The sequence below is a fragment of the Oreochromis niloticus genome, linkage group LG11 (assembly GCF_001858045.2).
Source record: "Oreochromis niloticus isolate F11D_XX linkage group LG11, O_niloticus_UMD_NMBU, whole genome shotgun sequence".
Lineage (NCBI taxonomy): Eukaryota > Metazoa > Chordata > Actinopteri > Cichliformes > Cichlidae > Oreochromis > Oreochromis niloticus.
Window position 1 is genome coordinate 14,377,495 of NC_031976.2, and position 24,035 is coordinate 14,401,529.

Here is a 24,035-nt window from a genome sequence, read left to right on the forward strand (position 1 = left end):
ATGGGCAAGGGGGGAGTACAGAGCACTAGTGGATGAGTTTATGAAGTGGTTTGGAAAGAATCAGAGACAATCCATGTCTATCCTGGGGCAGGATCTTGATGTAATGGAGGAACGCAAGTGCGTCCACATCAATAACAAGCTGAAGGGGATAAGTGGTCTCTATTTCCTAAGAAAACCGAGATCCTTCAGAAGCCAACCCACACAACCCACAAGATCTGCTTCCTGTCCTGTATCCATGCCCTGAGGGGGCTCTACATATTATTAGGCTTTAATGTTGCAGCTTACTGGTTAATATTCCTTAATACTTTATCTGGGCTTGTGTTCTACAGTCATATTTAAGAGACGTCGTGTGGCACTACACTACATGCTAAACCACTAAATTTTTATTCAGCGCACAAACGCACAGCATGAGCAGTCCTTTTGAAAAGAAAAAAAAATCTCTCATTAGTTTCCAGGTTACATTGGTGTGATGTCAAAAAGGAACTTTTCTCCCTCCGAGGCATTGATTCATGTGTCATCTCTGCACCAGCTAATAGATCTTAATCTGTAATTAACATTTTCCCCGCGAGCTGTCTCTTCCTGACTTCCAATGCGATGCTCTACCTGTAATTACAGCCAATAAAATCCCTCAATCACCGTGCTCTCTGCTCAGATCGGGGTCATCACAGTTAATCACAGGTTGAGACTAAATAATGGTCATTTGCTCATGCAGGGCAGATGACGTGCGGAGAGATGGAGAGCTTAAATGTTATTTTTTATTAGATACTTTGAGATCCACATTATCCAGCGAATGACTGAGTCTCTCTTATGAGACTTTATTTAGAAAATTAAGTTGCCCCCCCCACCTCTAAAATTCTATTCTGTCCACTCAAATCTATGAAAGACAGATAGGAGACAGATTCATTGCACAGGTGAGATGTTTTATTATTGCATGCCATTTTCCCATCACATCTTTAGGCCTCAAACATACAAACGCACTCGCAAAAATGGCATCTGAAAATGAGAACATTACCTACCAAGCTTACACTGGCTCCAGGAAAAGAGCTGGAGAGTAAAACAATAAGGAGAAAAAAATATTCTTTTTAGCTGCTTTATTTTCTTTATCATGTAATAGAAAGGCACAGGAGCATTTCTAGAACACATTACTGAGCAGTTAAACACAATCAACCCTACTGAGTATAGTCTGGCTTTAGCATTCGCTGTAACTGCACCAAATAATGCTTTATATCTATGACAAATGTTCGTGTGTTTGCATTTAAAGTAAATGTTATTGTTTACTGCAAAATTACCATGTCACTGCAGATCAACTGAAGCACACAATGTTGATATAAAGCAGGGGGGTCCATAAAAGAAACTAAATGTACTGCCTTGATAAACAGCTTACATACAAATTGCTCCTGATGCTCTATCACAGATGATGTTTGGCACTCTTTAACTTCTCTTAAGCTCCAGAGGGCCCCTGTGATGTAGCCTGGACACATTTTGTGTGGCCTGGAACATCTCACATTTTCATTTCTTTGGCAACTTCAACTTCACATCACTAATAATATTCATTTGTAAGAGTTGTTTACTTTTTATGCCATTGTTTTTGCTGAGTAAAGAGTACATCAAAAGAAAAAAGAAAAAACATGCACAACTCATCCCATTCCCAAAACTTCTCCTCAGCACTGTATTCAATTGTGAAAAAAAACCTCATTCTTTCACACACAAACAAAATGCTGAGCAGCAATAAAACAAATTAAACCTAAAACTGCAGAGAGAAGCGAGCTTTGCATCACGCTCATCTTAAACAAGGATGATGAGTCCCAAGTACGTCTCAGTATGGACTGATGGACCTTGGGGAAACTGCCTGAAGTATAAAGTGACTACGGGATGAGATGTTCTCACATTGATGGTATGTAGCGGTTGTGCTGAACGTCACTGGCGTTAAACATCAGTGTTTGTTCCAGGTCGGGACTGCCATGGGACCTCTGGAAGACCTCTCCACCACTATCAGCTCATCTGGGTTGTCATGGGCTTTATAGTGGAACAGAAGATCCTGGATGGCCCGCTCTTCAATCTATAAAGACAGAAAATAACACGGAAAAAACTGAAAAAAACAAAACAAAAACCAAACTTCAATTGAGAGGGAAAAGAACAAAATGCTGACGCTGAAAGCTTAATGGTAATAAGTGTTTTACTTAATAGCAACCAGAAAACCACAGGGGGAAAAAAGTGTTTTTCTGAAGGCTTTGACAGAAGTCTGGCAACCAGCTGGAGAAGAGTGTGCTGTCAAAGAGACAAAACTGGAGACACCTCATTTCTAACCAGCACTGTACAGAGTGCAATGCTGATTAGATAAAAATAAGTCAGATAAGTCAAGACAGGAGACACAAGAAGCGTCTTCTGATGGACCACTGCCATGTTTTCCATTTCGATGCTGTGCACAGAAGCTATGCAATCAGTGATGCCAAGGGTGTGTGTGTGCGTGCTTGTGACACACAGACACGATGCGTTACCTGGATGAGCGCCAGCGGCTTCTCTCGGCTGCGGATCAGCGCGGCTTCCTGCTGCTTCTCTTCCTCCACGATTGAAGCAAAGGTCACCAGGGAGGAGAGGGGAGGGCTGCCCACTGCACCCAGCACCCACGGCCTGAGGGGATAGATGGTTCACACACAAACACACACAGACACACACACACACACACACACACACACACACACACACGTTGGTATCAAGTGCTGCAACAAGAGTCTGAGTCAGGGGACAAAGGTTGAGTCAACCACTACTGACAAGCTCCGGTGTGTGAATGGCCACCTGTCCACCCGGCTTTAACAAACCTCTGCCGCTACTGCACAACAGTACTGAAGTTAAAATGCTTTGCTGAAGACTTCAACATGATTGCTGCACATGCTACTATAAAAAGTCAAGCTACAACCCTTTCTGATCTCTGCTGCATTTGATACAGCATTCTTTGAAACACTGAGATATCATGGTATTTATTTGGGTCTGGGTCAGGGGCACAGGGGTGGATGGGAAGAGACAGAGGACATAGCGACATTCCCAAGCCAGCCAGACAAGAGACATAATCTCTCTGGGGTTTCCTGGGTCTGCCCCAGGGTCTTCTCCAAGTAGGACGTGCCTGAAACACCTGATCTAGAAGGGATTCAGGAGTTATATCCCTCAACCACCTCAGCTGGTTCATTTTAATGTAGAGGAGTGTCTGCTCTACTCTGAGCCACACCAAAATGACTGAGCTCCTCATCTCTGAGGGGCAGCCTAGACACCACTCGGAGGAACTTGTTTGTTCCTTCACTTGTATCTGCAATTTCAAAAATTTCAAATTCCTTGAAACAACCCTCCACCTCTTGGCTGAAACTAGTTCTGTTCATAAAGATATGAGCAGAATTGATGGCGAAGGGCACAAACCACTGGAGTCTGACTTACTGCTGAAATTTAAAAATATCAGCATATTCTAATGCTGCCTTATGTAATGCGTTTATTGAGTAAAGCTGTGTCAGAGTTTGCAGTTATCACTGCACTCTCCCACTCATTCAGTCCCCCCCCCAATGTTATTCTGATAGATCAAGTTAATAACTACATGTTTCATTACATTCAGCAACTCAGTGGGGTTTCTGATAGCATGCAGCACACTCTTCAGTCTGTGTTAATCTTCCCTTGCTGTCAGAGGAATGAAGGTAAGAACAGTCACAGTCTACGTCCATTTAGGACATACACAGCAACATTTTTTGGGATTTGCGTTCACAAACACCTTGTTTAGAGACTTTTATATTCAGCATCCTTGTTGACTCTAAAAATGGTAGAAAAACAGAACATGACAGCTCACACATCAGTGTCTAAATGAAGCCTAAAAATAAAATGCAGACCTTGCTCCAAAAGTATAAGAAAAGTCACACCTGTTATCATTTGTAAACATGAGGCGAGTTACTGCAACAGCAGAAAAAAAAAAAAAGCTGTCAGGATTCAAAGTGTGCACAAAGGTTGACTGAAAGCTGACTTAAACCCCTCTCCTGCTTCTTATTGATGGTGTTTTTCCCTTGAAACACCATGTATATATTCACATTTCTAAATCCTCCTAAAATACTTGTAAAACAATTTAGAGAAGAGGGTATAAATATATAATGTTTGTTAAAGAATACATCTTTTCGACACAGTGGGTGAAATACGACATGTCTCATACAAATGAGCTACCTTTAGACTGATTTGTGTGTGCTTTAAGTGATTTTTTTTAGTTTGTAGGTCATTTATATTGCAGGTTGTTACAAATCCTGCCAAAAACACTCCATTATGGCGCACGCTAATGTCGTATGGAAAAAGGGGCCTCCGTTTGTGTGATCGTTCATCTGGACGAGAGACAACGCTGGAAATATTTCCACGAGACATAAGCAGAGGAAAAAATGTCTGACATTCAATCACAGCACAGATTATAAAGGCATCTCTATTAAATCTGATTTGGGATGTGGAAACTGTGTCCCAGAAGGCAGACACAAGAGTGTGCGCGGCTGCTTCCTGAGCCTTGAACTCGTCCGTGTCTGCTCATCCAAATACCCGGGCGAACCTGAAACCTGCTCCCGTTTCTGTGTGATCTGTTGTGACACGAGGGCTGCCCTTATCAATTCTGATTAACATCACTGGCTTCACTTGACTTACTTTCACAGCTGTTTAATATCTAGCAGTCTGCTCTTAACAGCATGAAGCATGGCCAAACATACAGCAGAGGAGGATGAAATCAGATAAGAGACGCGCTTACATACAGATAGACAAGATTAACTTGACTTTCTAGACCCGAAAGGAATTAAAAGCTGCAAAGGTGGCCAAACATTGAGGATTTCATTGCTTCCACGCTACTCGACGTCAGAAAGAAGAGCACGCCACTTACTACAGCTAGGAATATCTTCTGCGCATGCTGTATTTATCCAGCTGTTGAGGAACGTTGTAAAGGTCAGGGTGACTCAGTCAAGGGCAGGTCAACCCAGCAGCACTGGGTCATTCAGAGCCATTCACCTCACACAACAAAGAGCTTAATGCGTTTCTCCAGCTGTCAGCCTATCCAACTACAGCACATCTTATCAGTGCCCTGGCACCAGTTAAGAGTTACGGTTAGTTACAACTCACATCTTTTATTTTTGTGTTTCCTAACAATCAGTCTGATCTAAACAATCACTATCGCTTCCTCTTTTATATGTCTTAGCTGCGAAACAGTGCCTGCATGTGCTACGTATACACTGTCTTCCTGTTTTGGGGGCCAAGTTTGATGTTCAGGCTGCAGAAACTAGAAGTAAAAATAATGGGAGATTATTGCTAAGACAATGGGTTATCTACAGGGCTGCAGACTGTTGGAAAACAAACAAACAAAAAAAAACACAACAGCTGATACATGATGACACCTCAATAGTGCCTCCAAGTGGAAATCAGCAGCACAAAGCAGAAACACTCAATCTTACTGCAGCAGCAACCTATAATATGTTTTATGTAACAGATGAGGTATTCTTTGGCCATCTCAAAATATCTGGCACAGAATCGAGTCTCAATTCAAGACTATTTCTATCTCCTTATAAAGAGAGGCTATTTTGGCTCTAACTCCAGTGTGTGGAAGAACCCCTTACTCCTGTACGCTACACTTCGACTTCTGCTTACCCCGCAGGCCTCTCTGACTCGCCGCCTTCAGCACACTTGAATGTGACCCTCCTGGCAGCAGGTGCAGCAACGATGGGGGACCCCAGGGTGCTCTGGCCCCTTTGCGTTCCGGTTTGCCCTGATCGGATCAAATGGTTCTCTTCCTCCTCCAGCAGAGCCCGAAATGAACACGAGGAGGGTGGGGACTGGACAGCCGTTGCCCTGCAGGTGGAAAGAAATCATATAAGAGAAGAAGACGTTCACAATTAAAAGCAAAAGGTGGCTACACTTTCTGTAGCTGCTGGTGCGTTTAAGACATTACATAGTGGCTCACAACTTTCTTTATTTTGTCCCTTTTTGAGTAATTTAACCACAGATTCAGGTTTCAAATGCCCAAGCTCAAAGGGGACCTATATTGTAAGCATGTCCAACTTTGATGGTTTAAAAAAACAAAAAAAACAAATACTAAAATCATAGTGTAGGGTAGATCACAAGGCAGATGACTGTGGTACATGTTATAACCTGTTTCAGAAAGATGAAAATGCTATGATCATGTCTAAATGTCATATTGCTGCCACTTCCTCAGTCAGAATTCATAGTTAGTGTTACCTAATCCAAACACATCAACAAATATCCAACACAAGTATTCTCCAAGCCTTTTAACTAAACACTCAATGTAACATAAGCCTTCTGCTGTCAAACCATTGACAAGCAGTCAAAAGATCACAATGATGCCTTTTCACTAAGACAAGTTTTACCTGTTGTACAATGTAAACAAATGTTTTTATTAATAAAGCAGATCTACTTTACAAATAGGAAATATAGAGCTTTTGTAGCTGTTTGCATGTGTATTAGCTGTAAACCTGCTTTGTGGCAGTTAAAAAAAAAAAAAAAAAAAAAAAAAAAAAGAATATTTTCCTCGAAACAAACTTATCCAGTCAATCTAAAACACCACTTGCATCAAATTTCTGGCAACAGTACAATGCTATTCTGAAGAAAAAGTTTCTTTTCCTGTGGAAGGGATTAACATTAGCATTTTAGCTAAGAGGAGAAGGGAGATTTCCACTCTTGATATTTTCTACATGCTACACATTTTCACAAATACTTGTCCCATCCAGAAAAGGAATGTGTGGGCTCACTGCACAAAATGCATTTTTTTTTTCTTTTGAGATTTCCTGACATATATCAGGAACACAAAGGTATTCCATGACAGTAGCGGTATTCGTATTTGGGCTCACTCACCAGGCCTTTCCACTGCTTTTGGATGGAGTGGCTGTGGGGGTTGGTTTGGATGCTGTGGACTCCGCACTGGCCTCCTTGTTAGCCATGGCCAGCATCTTCCTCTGTTTCTGGGACAGTTTAGTGGAAAGAGGGGAGTGCTTGATGCTGGTGCTGACACTGTGGACAGGTGGGAAAATAAGCAGAGCTCAAGTAAGCAACAGTTCTCATTTCCAGACATTGGATTAAGAACTGTAAGATACATGTGTAAAGTACAGATATTAGTCATTAATTAAACCCATCACTCCCTTCTATTGACTGGAATAAGTGGTATAAATCATTTTTTCATTGAAGATTTCTCAGTTAAACACTGCAGACCACCCGCCCACCTTCCAGGGCTTTTAGGAGTTGCTCCAAGAGTCTGCAGAGAGTTGGCTTCCATGTCCATGATGGTTCTCAGATCCAAGACTGGAGGTGCACGAGCAGGACTGCAAATTGAAAAAACAGAGTCACACTTAATAAGAAAGATATACTGCTCAAATTTCAGTGGTTATTTATTTATCAGGGCTGAAAATGCTTCCTTTCTGTTAACCGCCCCCTCAACATAAAGTGGGTGGATATAAGGATAAAATGACATCCTTTCAAGATAGCCTTTGTTCAATCTTAAACCTGCGTTTCTTAGCCGAGGAGACGTGGGGAAAACAAATGAATAAGACAATAAAACTGTTAATAAATTTCAGACCATCAAAGTTACCCTACCAGGGAAGGACCTTTGGGATGGTTTGCGGAGCAGAGTTGGGGGGAGTTGGGAGGCCGTTCTTAATAGATGTTGGGGTGCTGGGTGGGGTCTTCAGCCTCTGGCTAAAAGTTTTCTCATCCTGCAAAAAAATAAAAAATAAAACTCACAAACACTTCAACTCTAACTTAACAGTATTAAGTAGACCATCTTTGCAGCCTTGATTTTAATCTACCAACTCGTCTAATTATTTCACACTTCTAACTATAAGCATGTGCAGCATATTAAAGATGTAAAATTAACCTCAACTCTCTCATGAAAAACGGGTGACTGCATGTCTCTGGGACTGCCGACCCCCATGTAGCTGCCTTCAGAGTCTGATGTGAGGAGCTCCTGCAGAGACTCAGTCGAGTTCACCTTACCTGACTTCACCAGGCATGGGGAGACCACTGAGCAAAAAAAGCATGTGTTAGGTAACTTGTCATAAATTCAATAACAACAAGATCCAAGATCACAAAGAAGCTGACAGCCACATACCAGCAGCAGGAGGGCTTTGGATGATATCAGAGAGAGTGTAGCCCCCTGAGCTATCAGAGCGCCTCCTTGGTTTCTTCTTAGCCTTAATTTTAGCTTTTTTTAACAGGATTTCCCTGAAAAAGACAATGTGTGAAATTATTAGCAGATTATTGTTAGGGTGACACACTGAAGACGTTTAATAGAGATCTTTAAAGGTATCACAGATAATTCCCTGCCTTTTAGCTATAAACCTTTAGAAATTAACATAGTGATACTGTGTAACAAGTTAATACCATTTTTGACTGTACCTGCAAGAGTGATCCAATTCTGCTTCTGGTTTGGGGCTGAATGCCGAGTCCAAATCCTCATCCTCATACACACTGAGGTCTGGTGCACCAGGATATGGGGTGATAACACGCTTCTGCATTGCTGGGATCTGAAATCAAATGGAGAAAAAGAAAGAAAAAGTTATGAAAAACCCTATGCAATAAACAAATAAATCTAAGTATGGCTGTCTTAGAAAACATTACATCACCTACAGTTAATCAGCGAATCAATCGACAAACATGTTTTCACAGTCAGCAGAGGCAGGAGAAACCCTCTACAGCTCAATCTCTACATTGTGTAGATAATTTTAAGATTTATGATCAGTGAAAGTCAGAATAACAGGATGATTTCTGTGACAAAAGACTGGAAATAAAAGGCAGATGTAGTGCCATCACTTCAGACTAGGTGAAACCCCAACCTGAGTATTTCTGTTGATAGTAATGTACAAAGTGAACTTTATGTTGTGTTCAGTGTAACTTTAAACCAGCAACTGAGCCCATAAAGTCATCAGGAAACTGTTTGAAGCCAAGGGCTGCTCCCCAATAGGCTTTTATACAACTGGATGTCTTTCTACAACTACAAGAGCTGCCCCCTGCTGTTCACTTTAAAGAATTATTTTTATTTCACTGGAAAAGAAAAAATAAATAAATAAATAAATAAACAATGAGCATCCTTAAAAACTAATTCTGACACAGACTGGGGTGTTTTTAAGGGTGGAAGGGGACTCACCATCTTCCTGTAGGCTGCAGAAAGCTCCACCAGCACTTCATCACTGAGAATATCGAGAGCTCTGAGGACACCAAAGTAACATAAAACAAAAACATATTGATTAGAAAACACTTCTCCTGTTTGCTCTGCTCTATGGATCCATATTTCCATGCACACGTTCTACTAAACATATTCATGATCTTGCACACACCACTTTGAATCCAAAATATGGCTTAAAGTTCTCACTTTGATTCCAGCAGTGCGGCCATGTTGAGCACAATGAACTGGAGGCAGGACAGTTTTAACTGTTCCGCATTGTACATGATGGCAAACTCCAGGAGCTCTGCAGCGTTCTTCAGAGTCACTGAGGGCAGAAAAGCAGCGGTTTGAAACGATGCAACTGTGTGTGCTTATTGTTTTCATGAGTTCTATGTATGAAATTATTCAGAATCAAGATGACACGAGGAAAACGTAAACTTAATGCAACTTTAAACAGATGCCCCAAGGCTAATGCTGAGAATTAGATACCCTCAAATGAAGGGGGCTACTAAAAGAAAAACAAAAGCGCAAGTGCAAGAAGTTGTGTCACAAATTGGAGTAAGAGAACGTACGGTTCTCTGTGATGACAACCTCGCACATCTCCTTTAGCCGTGTGATGAGCAGCTGGTCAGCGACAACCAACACGTTGCAGACAAACTCTACATTCAGAGACTCTGGCAGGGAAAAGCGAGATAACAGTATGATCAGTGTAGGGTTTTTCCCCCCACATTCATCTAAATTTGGAGAGCACATGACCATAAAAAACAGTTCAAAATGTGTTTTCATTAGGAATAAAAACCCCAACTTGTTAGGTTACCTTTAATCGTGGGAGACTCATCTGTGTAAATGTACTCGAGAATGACCTGTAGGATCTCTGAGCTGGTGGGCATCTCGAGTGCAGAACAAGATGTAGCCTGAAGGGTTGCGAGACAATATTATCAGAGTATCAGTACGAAACAGTGTGACTTTAGAGCTGTGACTGGTTTAAAAACATAGTAATAATTATATATATATATCACAGCAGAAGGGTGGGGGACTTAGCATACCTCAATCCAGGGGTTACCGAGCATACTGTTGAAGTACTCTGCAGAAAGACACACACAAGAAAACAATTTAAGTACATTTAAGTTTAAAAGAAACAAAAACAAAACAAAACAAAAAAAACGCTTCTTATCAACACTCAAATTAATCTACTCACATGAAGTGAACATTTACATAAAATACAGGGTTCAATTTTGGACAAACTGGATGACTATCTAAAACATCTTACTAGGTTTTCTCAAGTGTACTTCCTGAGAATATTGTCCCCAAAAAGGACTAAAATAATTAAGGAAGAACTGGATGTGGAACTGCCTCGACTGCATTTGCAGAATTTTGGGTTGGGGGATTTATTTATATAGACAGCTGGTGTTGGGACAGAACATGGACCAATATTAAGTACCCTAGGAATGTCAGAAGGGTTCGAGATACTGCAGCCAGCCCCACAGTGTACCTTATCTTCTAAGAAATACCGTTAATTACAATTCTACTGCTCGAACAGAAACTCTGCATTTACAGTCAACTGGGTTTTATCTTAAAAACAAACCCATTTTAAAACATTTGGTTCACTTTACAGGTATTGTATTTTGTGAGGTCTGTTAATTTTTTACATGTCTCTTTGTTACCTCAGCTAAGGAGGGTATGGTGTACCGGATTACTGAAAAAGTCTATCTGGATCCAGGAGGCGGGAGCATGTGTATCTATATGACATGCATGATAAAAACTCATCTTTTCAGTAACAGTATTTGAACCTACAGACTACCTTTGCATGCTCTCTTACAGGCAAAAGGAAGGAAAACCAATAGTGCTACAAAAGGTAACGAGTTACTTTCTTACACAGTTAGTGCATATGATGTTATGCCATACACAGTTGTGCAAAACAAACTGAAGTTACAGTTTTTATTGATTTGAATGACTTGATGGCATGCTACCTGATTCATCTTACCTAGTCTGGCACAGAGGACACTTTTATGACAAGAAAACTCTTTCCCATCTTCAGATTTCAGAGTGACATCACAAAGATAAGAGCTACACAGACATAGAAAGAACAAAATATACAAACAGTTAAGTTTGCAGTTTACTCAGTAACTAAAGCTGATTATAGACAGACATACGTACCATTTCTTCTGGTAGAGTTTTGGTTTGTTGCCTGTTTTCTTGTTTGTAACATTAATTTTTCCATTTTCGTATTTGACACCGTCCAGTCTGTGCAGAAATAAAACAAATGGATGAAAACAAAGGACACGAAATCTGTATTGCCCTTGAGCTTAAAGTGTGCTAGGCTTCTCACCGCGCCGACAGGCTGCCCAGGCCGAGTTTTTTTGCAACACCCTGTAAGGTTTTCACTGGGTTGGCACCTCCCTCGTTGGCTCCGGCCTTGTCACCTTTGCTTCCTTTCCCCTTTTTGCCAGGCTTGGAGCCTTTGCTCTTGGCCTTGTCACTGTTGCCTTTGGCTGCAGGTGGAAGAGAACGGTACACCTCGAGGGCTGAACGACCACTCAGACCCAAGTTCTGCAGGCTGCTGATAAGCCTGTCCTCCTCTGAATCCTGGCCAAGGCAATGGACACAGCACAAGATGAATTAACACAGCCGAGTCAGAGCTAACAGACCTCCCAGGTCAATGAAAATGAAATTATTGTGGAGTTAAAAAAATCGATGTTGCGTAAAGAAAAAGCTGCATTACAGTACAATGTAATCAAGCACGTGATTTTCCTTTTTCTTCCCCCTCACCTGGTTTGGGACTGTAATGACCCCCGACACTCTCGGCCTCGCTCCGTGTACCAGCAGCTCACAAGAGTCTGTGTAGATGAAGTGAAGAGCGTATTCCATCATGTCCGGTGGGACTTTTTCCAGAATGAGCAAATCGCACCCCACGGCATCTTCGCTCTTCCTCACTTCCTTATCGAGCTCCTCGTCGACCCCACAGTGCTCAGACATGAACTGCTTCCGGAAGAACTCGGACCTCATGGACAGAATGTACTTGTGAGCCGGAAAAGTGCGATCTCCAGCCTGAAGCGTCACATCGTGGATGCTGTCCATTTCGTCCGCCTCATCCAGAAGGCTCCCGAAGTGCTGGGAGAAGGATGACGGAGAAATGCTGGGAACCTCGTACAGGCTGGAGTACATATACACAGGGAAAATGATTGAGGTTTAAATGATAAAAACTCATACATTACAAACACACTCACACACACACAAAAACCCAACTGGATTTAATCTTTCAAATCCAGTTTAATCAGAAATTATATAACACAGCTTTTGAATAACAAGAGAAGAATGATAGCAAGTAGCTTAACAATTAAAGAGACAAGAATCTTCCCAGCTGACTCCTAATAAAGCAATGAATGTAATGAGCAGAGAGGAGATCTAAAAATAAAAAACAAGACACAAGCTGCTCAGAGAAACCGTCCACTCTCCTGATTCATGCCTAAACAGCTGCAGTGTGAATCCTAAACACAACATTTGGTGACCTTTTTGAGTATGAAAGGGGGGGGAGGGGGACTTTAAAGTACCTCTTTTTAAGTATTTAACATTTAAGTGTGGATAGTTATAACTATGTTTTTATTGTGGATGGAAGAACTTATAACACTAGTGATTATTATTAATAAAGATCAGAATATTAAACCTCTTCTTTTTACTTAAGTTTAGATATCATACTTCATAGACATAAAGAACTAAGATTTGATGACTTTATTTCTTCATGTCAGTTATTCCTTAGGTGTTAGTCATTTCATTATCTACGCCTTGTTTACAGAGGCTGTGTTTAAGCTACTTTCTTTCTCGAGCTTGACGTGGATAACCGATCCAAAAGTGGCTCTCTAGGCAATAATAATTGAATCTTATCCCAACACATCAAAATGTTTAAGATAAAACTACTTTACAATCATTCTGGACAGTGTACCTTCTGGTGCTGCATTGTTGCATTCATACTAGGAAGGAATCTGTGAAGAAATCTATGCTCATTGACACACACAAAAAACTTTTTCATGGCCATTTCACTTACAGTGGGTTACCTAACAGATGTATAAATTATTGCATGTGTGGGCTGCTGGATTAGGCAATTTTTTAGGTTTGTGTACCTTTATATAATATTTTGTCTTTTTTGTACACGATATTTGTTTTTTCTAATCCATCTCCAATTCACTTTTTCTTCCTGACCTTGTGCTCCTGTAACAACTGTATTTTCCCAGCGTGGGCTGAGCAAAGTCTCTACAGCTTTACTAAAGTGTCTGTCCCTTATTGTAGTGCATTTTCTACACTTGAGAGTATGTGTACCTTGTTTTTGGGTCAGCCTGGAGAACTCCAAAATTCCGGCCCTTTGAGTCCATGGTGATGCTGACAGCTCTGTGGACATAGGGGAGTTTCTCCAGGCGGATTCGTTCATACAGTGTCCCAACATCCGAGTGGCCACACACCTCCACACTGCCCTCTGTAATACAGAAGGAGAACATTTACCACATATAGTAATAATAATCCACTTCTATTCTTCCATTCATCAAGGCACTCCTCTTAAATTTCGTTGAAATGTATTTTATAGTTAGGCCACAATATAACAAAGTCTAATCCCAGCACAGATAAAAAGTGTAGAGGAAAAAATAAATAAATAAATTGCCAACTTAACATACTGAACATACCTTTCTCCCCCATAAATTCCTCACCTTTCTTTTCCCCGTACTTCTTATATTCTCCAGCCCACACACCACTGAAGCCCTCTCCATCCTGAGTCACAAACATCATGCTGTTCTTGCTGAGAGCGATGTCCGTCATGAAGACCTGACGCGCGTACGCCCACCGGCACTGTCTCACCGAGCTGCCAGTTGAACGCCAGCAAAACACCTGACAGAGACAAGAGAAAAACGAGTCTTACTCACCATTTTTATCTATAGGCTGTCACACAGGTAAGGCAGATTTTGGATTGTGTAACCGTGTAGCATAGGTTAGATAAGAATAGGAAAAGTAAAGTGATGATAAAAATAACAGGATGTATTTCTTTCCATGTACCAGAATGTAAAAAGTGAAGCAGAAGTGAACTACAGCTTTACTGCTGTACATCCCTCTTCTCTTGAAGATTCAGCAACTAAATGGTGCTTGTCTTGTGGTATTTAAAGCACCTCTAAAGTAGAACAAAAAGCACAACGCTGCATAACAGTGCACTTACCCTCCCAGCTGTATCCAACGCCAGAATGACCACCTTTTCCACTCCTCCCTCGTTCAAGATCTGTGGAGCTACTCGATGGTCCAGACTCCCCCCACTGACCAGGACCTTCCTGATGTTGAGCTGCCTGTAAGAGACCAATCAAAATCAATAATCGGAAAAGAAAGAACAGCAGAAATGTATTTGCAAATACATACATTTGTATGTACGACACTAAACTATAGAACTCACACAATAGACAACTATTTCCAATCTTGGGGATGATATTTAATACAATAAAATCAAACTTCTAATAAAACTGTTCTCAAATATTTTTTGTCAGACACAGAGCAGTGCCTGAAATACAGTTCGTTAAGACTACATGTTAAACAAGCAGAAACTTCTGAGCTGCAGAGAAAGAGACTTATATTTATAGATAATCTTCCATCCAAAACAATCGCTTGAAAACACAATAAATGAGAAAATTGCTGTGCTTGTAAAAAATCTTCACGTCTGGCTCTAACATAATGACAGATAAAAGCTCTGCGTTTTTTGCCAGAGTATGAGCAATTTTCAGTAGAAAAATATGAGAAGGTTGGAGCAAAGTGAAGACTGTCCATTAGTTATTTGATTCCAGATGGTGTTGTTCTACCAAATTAATAAAAAAAACATCAAAATAAAAGATGGGCCATTTAACATAGCTTAATCTAAAAACTATTGATTGATTCGGGTATAGGGTTATGGTCTAGTCTAACACAATAAAAATATGGCAATGTGAAACCTTTGAGTCTCTCATGGTGATGAACCGACAGAAAATTATCAGCCGATTCTGCAGCTACGCTTGACTTTGCTACCAAGATCAATTTAACACTTTAGCCAGACAATTTTAACCCATTTTTTTCAAATTTTGTTTAGCAGTGAATATAAGCACAGAAACACAGTTAGCAAACCACTGCCAAACTGAGTATATCATCTAGCAATCAGGAGTCAGTGGAAACAACAGTGGCAAACAAAACCAAAACTAAAGGAGACTGAATACTGGATGCAAGCTTGCCAAGTCACCAGACACATGACTCAGAATAAGTTACTGTTGCACTGCTCAATGTGTAAATGATTAATTATTTGATCACAACAACAATCTAAATGGGGATCATGATAATGTTGAGCTCATACTTTTTTTCTGCTGCCCCCACATAGCCCAAATATACATTTTTGCAGGTTTAAGAGTGCTAAACTTTAAGGTTGGCACGATATCCTACTGTTTTATTCACCTTGAAGCCATCTTCTTGCATTGGTAGTCAGCTAAGAGGTACACATCCCCCTTCTCGGTCACAACTACCGTTGCGCCATCACTAGCTGCTGCCATAGATATGGCTACATCCTTGTGGTGCAGAGCTGACACCTGCCGGGGGGCTGTTACACACTTCTCTCCATTTGGATCCAGTAAGTAACCTGGAAAAGAGGACAAAACATACCACAAAGGAAGTGATTATTAAAGAGGTTTTTTTTTTTTTAATATGGAATGGTTTTATTTTATTTTTTAAATCTTCTAATTGTCTTTTTTTAATGGCATTTTACAAAAATGAAACATCTCTCCTTCAATAAGAAAACTGAAAATTGTGCCAAGCTACTTTTGCAATACAATCATTATTCATGAATTTGTGCTAAATATATTGGCTCTGTTCTCTGGCATGGTCACACATGACCCAATGCTGATTGATCTAAACTGTTAAATCATATCATGTATCTGAAAAGTGGTTTTTTTATTTTTTATTTTGTGGTAATGTTTTGGCTGACTTTAAGGATGAGGACTTACCCAGCTGGCCTCCATTGAGTCCCATTGTATAGACAGCCTCCCTGGTCCACAGCACTGTGTGGAACCTTCCTGCTGCAACTCCAATCACCGTCCTACCTTTGAGCATCTTGGAGAAAACCTTTATGAAAAGCAAATCATTACATCATAAAAAAAACAAAACAAACAGATAACATCAATTCATAAGGTCATTTTATATACTAATAATGACCAAATTAATTAAAGGTAAACCAATCCTTTATGGATTCACTGCAAAACATCAGCAGCTCCCACTGCTACCTCCTACCTGTTTAGGTACAAATGCAGAGGCGGGAGGAGGAACTAGGCCCAGCTGGTGGAATGTGTTGAGACCAAACGTATAAACATAGCCTTCCTCTGTCAGGACCACTGTGTGGTCTTTAGCTGCTGCCACCTGGGAGCAGTGATGGGACATCAGGCCTTCTACCATTCGAGGAACCTGAAAAAAAGAAGAAGAAAAAGAAAAAAGGAATGAGACAAAAAAAAAAAAAATCAACCAAAATATAAAACAAAATAAAGAGAGAGAAACAGAGGCTTTAATAACTGTTTCCAAGCCGATCTGAAGTACATGAAAGAAGTGTTAAATTTGTATCAGCAGAAGGCTGATACCACAGGGCTTGAAAATAAGCTTTAATACATTTTATTGGTTAAACCATTAAAAGCTCAGAAAACAAATGAGACCGTGCATTTAGCGTAACAGACTTAATGGCATTTCTGTACCATATATCTTAATAAAGTTAAAGTTACAGATGCGATACAAGCACCTCTCTCACTTACCATCCCCATCTCTAAGTCCCATAGACAACCATAATCTTCTAGTGAACACAATTATTGTACTTCTTGTGGCTTTATTGAACACACATTTTCCAGCCTGTACTGAAAAGTATCAACTGAACAAAGAAGGTGAACCTTTGTGCTGACAGCTTTTAAAAATCTCCTTAAAATATGTGTTTGAATCAAGGAGATATTGAGTGCCCCTCCAGTTTGGTTACTGACAAAATCTGCTTTTCTACAGAAAAGACAGAAAAAAAGTTGGTGGGAATAATCACGTCACTTGGGTGATGTGGACACCCAAGATTGTGAACTTGAGGGCGAAGTGGAGTGACGAAAATAACCCATCAGCCTTTTACGGCTGAAGAGTAAAAATAGAGGATTTTCAGGACTGTAGATGCTCACAAGATCAAACAACAATGTGATGTATGAAGTTAAGTTTTGTTAAGCTTTGTGCATTAAATCTCATGATTAATTGTTTTATTTTTAAAAATGCTATATTTTACTGACAACAACAAATCCAACAGGAAAACATAATCTGTACAATATTGCTGAATTCTCTGTAAACTACAGAACACAATAAAGGAATGTTTACTGATCTACAACCTACTATAAAAGATTTGCTGACTTTTTCCCAGATTGGACTATCTGTGAATGTGTTCAGTGAAGGCCTGAAAAGTAAAACTATTTATGCGTTACTTGTTTAATCAGTTTGTGTTTGTCTATAATTATAATATAATTGATTTAAATGAATATCAAATCCAGATCAAGTTTCAAAACCACTTTTTCTTGAAACCTAAATTTTCTGTAGCTGAAGCAATAAAATGCACAAGCACATGATTATGATGATAATGCATTGATATATTTGTTCATTAAAGAGGAAGGAATTCTGCATTTCGTTTTAAATATATGGGGGATTTTGATATGATGCCCAGATCTCACCAGATAAGTCTGTTCATCTCCATGGCCAAGCCTTCCTCCCTGTCCATGCCCGCAGGTGAACACCTGGCCTTTCTGAGACAAGAACACAGAGTGGAACTTGCACAGCACCACCTGTAGAAAGAAGAAACAAACATAATTGTGGTATCCCCTTGTTGCTTTCAGTTTTAATAGCCTGCATATCCCACTACAGGAAAATTACGAGGTGTTTGGTTGTGCTGATTAATGCTCTTGTCATTATAATTTTGACCTCACGTCCGAGGCTGCAATGCATCTCTTTCCATGTCCCTGGGCCAACCCTTCTTGTAGCGATAGTAAAACACTACGGCAATAAAAGGCCAGGGCACAGGTGGAAAAGCAAACATCATTACTAATACATCGCTCCCCTCAAGCCTTCAATAGAGCACAGGGATGTCTCCTGAAGTATCGCATTGATGTGGACATCCACACACATGCGTACACATGAGTATAGCTCATTTAATTAAAAACATGTCATTGTGGAATTAATATTTAACCTCTGGCACCTGCTGGATTGGGCCAGGAAGACAAAGACTACACTGAGTCTCACTGGGTCATGAAATGGTCATGAAATCAGATCCACCTGTCCCCAACTAGCTTTATGAAATGACTCCTGCAGGTTAGAGGGAAAAAAAGAAAAAGAACAACCCTCACACTTTCAGCTGTAAACAGCAATTATACAACATTAGGCACAGATAAATTATTAGTCAACAGATAAACAGAAAGTGAAAATATAGCAAACACAGTCTTATCTTATTCCGACACCCGTTGGGTACACAGGCCACTGGGGGTAATTGAACTGGTTCCAGGAGCTATATTAATCACACTAAGAGCCTAGACATGACAAACGCATGAAACTGTAGCCTGGCTTGGCACAGTTCAGCTAGCAGGGGTTAACAATGTACAGACCAGCTCCACTAAGTCACAAATGAAGGTTGTACAAGAGACGGCAGACCACGCCTGATGATACAGAAACAATGTGCTGTATTAGACTCAAATAACATTACTGATCCCCCCACCTCCTAGATGAACCGGGAAATGTGGCCATGACTCAATACAATATGCCAAATTATATTATGTAATATGCTTTAATGTATAACTTAATACATTTATCGCAGGTACAGTTTGAAGCTCTCCAACATAAGCATTATTTCAGCTGCTGTGGACTAAACAGTACTGGACAGCTGAAAGGGGGAGGAAAAAAAAAACATTTTGCAAATTTTCAGGTGCCCTGAGGAGAAGGTGGTGTAATACGTGGCTCTGGGGATAGGAGTGTTTTACTGGTTTTACCCAAGTGATGTGGCTTATCTGAAACACCCATGTGCACTGGCTTTTTTCTTCTTCTTTTTTTAATTTAATGTAATATCTTGGTACTCAGTCAAAACACGGAGCTATTACAGCATTCCTGGTGCTACAGGGATACACATGAGTTGGGTTTTCAGGGTGTGAGGTAGGAAAACACGTACCCACTCCCTTGAGAGATGTTAAGACGGCAATGCGTTGTTAGCCTACCTGCTTGATGTAAACTCCAGTCCTGGCAAAGACATCAACAAGCTCAGGGTGCTGTCGGCTCTCCTGATTGCCATGACCGAGGCTGAAATTTGTATTGTTTCCCCACGTGTAAACTTCAGTTGGGTCTAAGGTGAAGAAAGAAACACTATTTAAAGAAAAAAAAAAAAAAAAGCCAAAACACTGTTTCCACCTAATGTTCGATTTAACTAAAGAGGCCTGTAGTGCAAAACTGGATTTGGGGTTCAGTGAGACACCACATATGCTGCAAACCTAGCCTGCTCTTGACAGGCGGCCTAGGTTTGCAGCCTGCCGGTCCAGAGCAGTCCTAGGCTGCTCTGGACTGCTCTGTTCCACAAAGGAGATCAACGCATACCAAACAACCACCTGCTGACCAATCCATTCCCTGGAAAATAACATAACTGTTCCTAGAAAAGCCTGGAAACCTACTACATACACACTGAGGTCCACAATGTGCAGTTAGGAACTTTTGCAGACTACCTAAAGTTTCGTCTTTCTTTGCAGAATATGAATAAGACTTTTTTTTAAAGATTTTTTTTAACTGTTTAAAACATTTTATAAGCCTCAATATAGCAATATGATAGTAAAGTGGAGAATTTTAGCTCTTGACTTGGTGATTTTGAATCAAATCGAACACACTAAACATGGTTACTGGTTTAAATTCTGTTTTTTATATTTATTCTTTATTTGTTTTCAGACCTTTTAAACACCGCAGAGGCTTCAGCTGCAAGAATAACACAAACACGTCACACAACACAGACTGTTTAACAGAATACGCAATTGTAATTATATGTCTGAATCGCCTGTGTCCCAGTGACACAGCTATGATAATGATAAGTCTGTTACCTGACACAGTGAGCTTTTCTGGTCTCAGTGAGCAAAGCTCAGAGTGCACTTAAACACATTTACACAGAGCTTTTCAACACTGAACTACTGTGCAGCACTTTGCCTATCACACACACTCGCATTTTGCTTATTTGGCTGCAGCAGCTGTGTTGCTTTCAGCAGGTGGTTGTATTTTTGTACTATTACAATCTGATCATCATAAAATAGACTGCTCAGTTGCCATCGGACCTGTCCCTATTTGTGGTTAGTCATATGCTGCCAACACAGCCTCTTCAATGTGAGCTACATTTGACTGATCCAGCCGATAACCACTTAACTGTTACCAGTGATATGATAAGGGAAGACAGAAAAGACAAAGATATCACATATATATTGAATCGTAGTATAGGCCCAAGTTTCTTTTCTTTTTTGAACAAGCGAAGTAACACATCTCCAAAACAAAACCAAAGCATTAAAAGCAGCGTCTGAGGGTGTCGGCTTTTCTTACCAGTGTTTCTAAACAAGACATGTGATGGGCGGTCCTTCATGGTCAAGTCCAGGACTGAAAGACCCTCCTTGTCTTGGGTGGAAAGAAGTCCCCCGTGCTGCAATACAAAATTCAAATGTAGGTCAAAGTTTGAGTCTCTTCAGAATAATGTTTGTCATTTTACGGTACTGAAAGCTTTGATTGGACTGTTTCTTCTTGGTAATAATTTAATAGACACACTGGTAAATTTTGATGGCACTCCATCAATACACACCTTGACCAGTGATATGAGACAGTGGATCTGTCCATAGAAGGCGCTGCGGTGCAGAGCGGTCCAGCCGGACTCCTTATCCTTAAGCATCAGGTCAGCACTTTTGATTTCCAGCAGCCACTCCAGCAGGGCCTTCTTACCCAGTGAGGCCGCCAGGTGCAGGGCTGTACGACCGAAGGCATCCCGCAAAGTGGCTGCATTGTGGCAGTGTGAAGTCAGGAAAGCCCGGAGCTGCCCCTCAGAGCCACTTGTTAGTGCAGCAACCACCTGGTCTGCATGCTGCTGTGAGCGGCATTTGGGGGTGCAGTCCAGCGGTGCCTGACTCATCCTGACCTCTGACAAATCTTCACAGTGAAGCCCTTCTCCTCTTTGCAAAGTCCTTCTGCCAGCCCACCACCGATAATGGCAAACACACTCAAAAACAATGTAATGTGTGGCAACAAACAAGACAAACACTGTCAAAAAAATCTGGAAAAAAATAGGACAAAAATAAAACAGCCGAGGTAGATTGGAGTGCTAGAATTGTGCTTGTGTTGAGGTTCCACCGCACCCTAGCGACTCCAGAGCCTCTGCGTGACTCGTTTCAGTCCACCATTTCGACCAAGGACCGCACACAAGGCTGGGTGCTCGCAGTGTACAATGGCATCAGGAATTTAATAAATAGAAAACTTCTTTATGAATTTATACAAAAAAAATTGTACAACATCTGCAAAAATAGTCTTTCATTTAATTATGTACAAAAGGCAACAACTTCACCAGCCCTCTGACCTTCTTCTGCAGTCCCAACCATCAAACCTGAGGGGAAAGGCCACCTTCCCCCCCAAATTTTCACACCTCTTTTTCACAACTCCATAATTGTAGAGTGTACCTAAAAGAGAAAAAGTTGAAGCACACATTAGTGACAAAACAGCGTCCTCATTTTGATTACATGTAATCACGTGTGCAATAGTCAAATACAAAAGTGTAAACTTCAGAACAAGCCTGCCCTAAAATCAGTCTTAAGTAGCTCGAGTCAGCTGAGTTTACAAGGTTTAATGTTGACTAATCACCACGATTATGTAACAGGCTAACTTAGCTTAGCTTAATGTTAACTGCTGTTATTGTCCACTCACCATTTGGTCTAGCTAATGGTAAGCTAATACACCCTTGATGTTAAGGCCGTAGTGGACCTATTTCTTTAATAGAAACAGTCGTATCTCCCTTATTGCTTATCTAACTTGCTGCAGAAGCAGGCTGTGCACAGCAGCTACTTCACCCAGTAATATTAGCTCATCCTGCCTAACAGGGTACTGCAGCATAGATAATTTCAAAGCGGGATAAACGCACCGATTTGGACAAGTTTGAAAATCAGCCCAGTATAGTTAATTAAAGACATTTACCTAAAACTACTTTGACAGCTCGCTTAGCTGACACATCATCGCAAGCTAACGTTAGCAAACTGCTAACAGCTGAAGGAAATGAACGTCGGGGTATTTCTTACCTTCCGCTAGTGAAAGAAAAAAGAGGACATGGAGAAAGTAGCATCAACGACGTAAATCCACTGTGTCATTACTACAAATGGAAAACGCAATGCATTTTTTCGCCGGTAAGAATTTTGGACAGGAATCTGCCCCTGCAGGTTAGGTAAGAGAGCTTGCATCAATGTCAAGACTTCTGATTGGCCACGGCTCCTGCATCCTGATGTCCTATTGGCGGATTTTTGGGGCGGTCAGTTGATTTCAGAGTGTGCTGTCGCTCTGTGGGTGATGTCATAAAGTGCGATTTGGACATTTAGTTTCCTATACCAAGATTATTGAGAAGGGTCTGGCTGAGATTATTCTGGTTAACTAACACTAAATAAAAAACTAAAACTGCATATAATTTTTTTTAGTTAGCTACAATAAAAATACAACATTCTGAAAACAAAATAAAGCTAAGTGAAACGATTTTGTGACCTCAAAACTAACTAAAATAAAATAAAAAATATAGAGGAAAACCTTAGTTTTAGTATTTCTTAGTTTGATGAAAATAAAAATAAATAATAATAACTATTATTATTATCATAGTTACAGTTTGGCTGATGACTCTGTGTGTCTACAAGACTGTTAAAATTTTTAAAAAGTTTGAAAAATAAACTGAAAAAAGAAAACCCAGTATGGAGCGAAACTAAAACTAAACTGAATTAAAAACAAAAAGTCAAAATGAAATAAAAACAGAAACCAATCAGAAAATACAAAACTATAATAACTGTGCCTTGTACATATGTTAATGAATAATAACATAATAAAAACAAAAAATGAAAACATACATACCATAAATATTACATCTTAACAAGCTTGCAGATTAATCAAGAGAAAAGACAATAATAAGTGTTCAATAGAAGCAAGATTTCATTGTTGAATATTTTTTAAATGACTCATACTATTCACACTTAAATATAAACTTTGAGGATAAACTAATAGGATAGGAAAGGTTTTAAAAACCATCTCTGATCATTAATTGTTTCTTCAACAGTGAATGAAAACTTATGTGATGATCAACATTTTGAGTTTGCCACATTTAGCGTTAATATAACCAGAAGATGTAAAGTTTGTAGGTTCTCCAGAAAAGCACCATATAGTTAGATATTCAGAATCCAAGTTTCATGGAGTTAAACAGATAATTGTCATATTGGCCAGGACTATGAATAGCAGAGGGTCAAAGGAGGGTAAAGCTAAGTTTACACTCAGATACACACTAGGGGCTGCTCCTAAATATGCCATATTAATGAGCACTCCCTCCCTCACCGTTCAAGCTTTCCTTATGAATCTTGTTCAATTGCCCAGATGATGCTTCTACTACAAGGCCCCAGTCAAGTACAATTACAGCCAAACAGTTATGCCATAATTAATGGGGATCAAAAGCATGTTTAGATATTACACATATAGTACTATATTAATACACAATATCCAGGCACTTTTTGTGTTTTCTTTATTGTTATTTAATTGAGTATTTTGCTGACATGCAAAAAATCTTCACGATGTTCCTCATTTATCTTCATAGATGGTTAAA

The 24,035-nt window shown here is 40.2% G+C and overlaps 1 protein-coding gene across 3 annotated transcripts; it reads right to left on the reverse strand.

Annotated features, from left to right (window-relative positions):
• Positions 1 to 899: 899 nt before the first annotated feature.
• ibtk (inhibitor of Bruton agammaglobulinemia tyrosine kinase) lies at positions 900 to 22,654 on the reverse strand. Of its 3 annotated transcripts, none has more exons than XM_013276497.3 (30): positions 22,486 to 22,654; positions 21,774 to 21,873; positions 21,009 to 21,387; positions 20,756 to 20,852; positions 19,405 to 19,529; positions 17,878 to 17,988; positions 16,433 to 16,603; positions 16,150 to 16,267; positions 15,605 to 15,785; positions 14,358 to 14,481; positions 13,858 to 14,035; positions 13,475 to 13,628; positions 11,930 to 12,314; positions 11,490 to 11,746; positions 11,318 to 11,404; positions 11,145 to 11,227; positions 10,207 to 10,244; positions 9,978 to 10,074; positions 9,733 to 9,834; positions 9,368 to 9,485; positions 9,143 to 9,203; positions 8,395 to 8,522; positions 8,108 to 8,220; positions 7,874 to 8,019; positions 7,594 to 7,712; positions 7,224 to 7,322; positions 6,859 to 7,014; positions 5,638 to 5,838; positions 2,499 to 2,631; positions 900 to 2,059 (listed from the first exon to the last, which is right to left on the reverse strand). In XM_013276497.3, the coding sequence occupies exons 3-30, from the start codon at positions 21,330 to 21,332 to the stop codon at positions 1,934 to 1,936; spliced, it is 4,032 nt and encodes a 1,343-aa protein (XP_013131951.1). In that variant the 5' UTR covers positions 21,333 to 21,387; positions 21,774 to 21,873; positions 22,486 to 22,654; the 3' UTR covers positions 900 to 1,933. The 3 variants fall into 3 exon arrangements, with proteins under 3 accessions (XP_013131951.1, XP_025767129.1, XP_019220237.1); XM_025911344.1 differs by lacking the exon at positions 22,486 to 22,654 and adding an exon at positions 22,118 to 22,141; XM_019364692.2 differs by having other exon boundaries at positions 21,009 to 21,873.
• Positions 22,655 to 24,035: the final 1,381 nt, after the last annotated feature.

What these genes read in the sequence shown, in the direction of transcription:
- ibtk (XM_013276497.3), bottom strand. Translation starts at nt 21,332, where the DNA reads ATGAGTCAGGCACCGCTGGACTGCACCCCCAAATGCCGCTCACAGCAG. An exon ending in CTGCATTTGTACCTAAACAG is followed by an intron (nt 16,268 to 16,432) that starts GTAGGAGGTAGC and finishes CTTTTCATAAAG; the next exon opens with GTTTTCTCCAAGATGCTCAA. An exon ending in CTGCAGCCTACAGGAAGATG is followed by an intron (nt 8,523 to 9,142) that starts GTGAGTCCCCTT and finishes ATTTGATTTCAG; the next exon opens with ATCCCAGCAATGCAGAAGCG.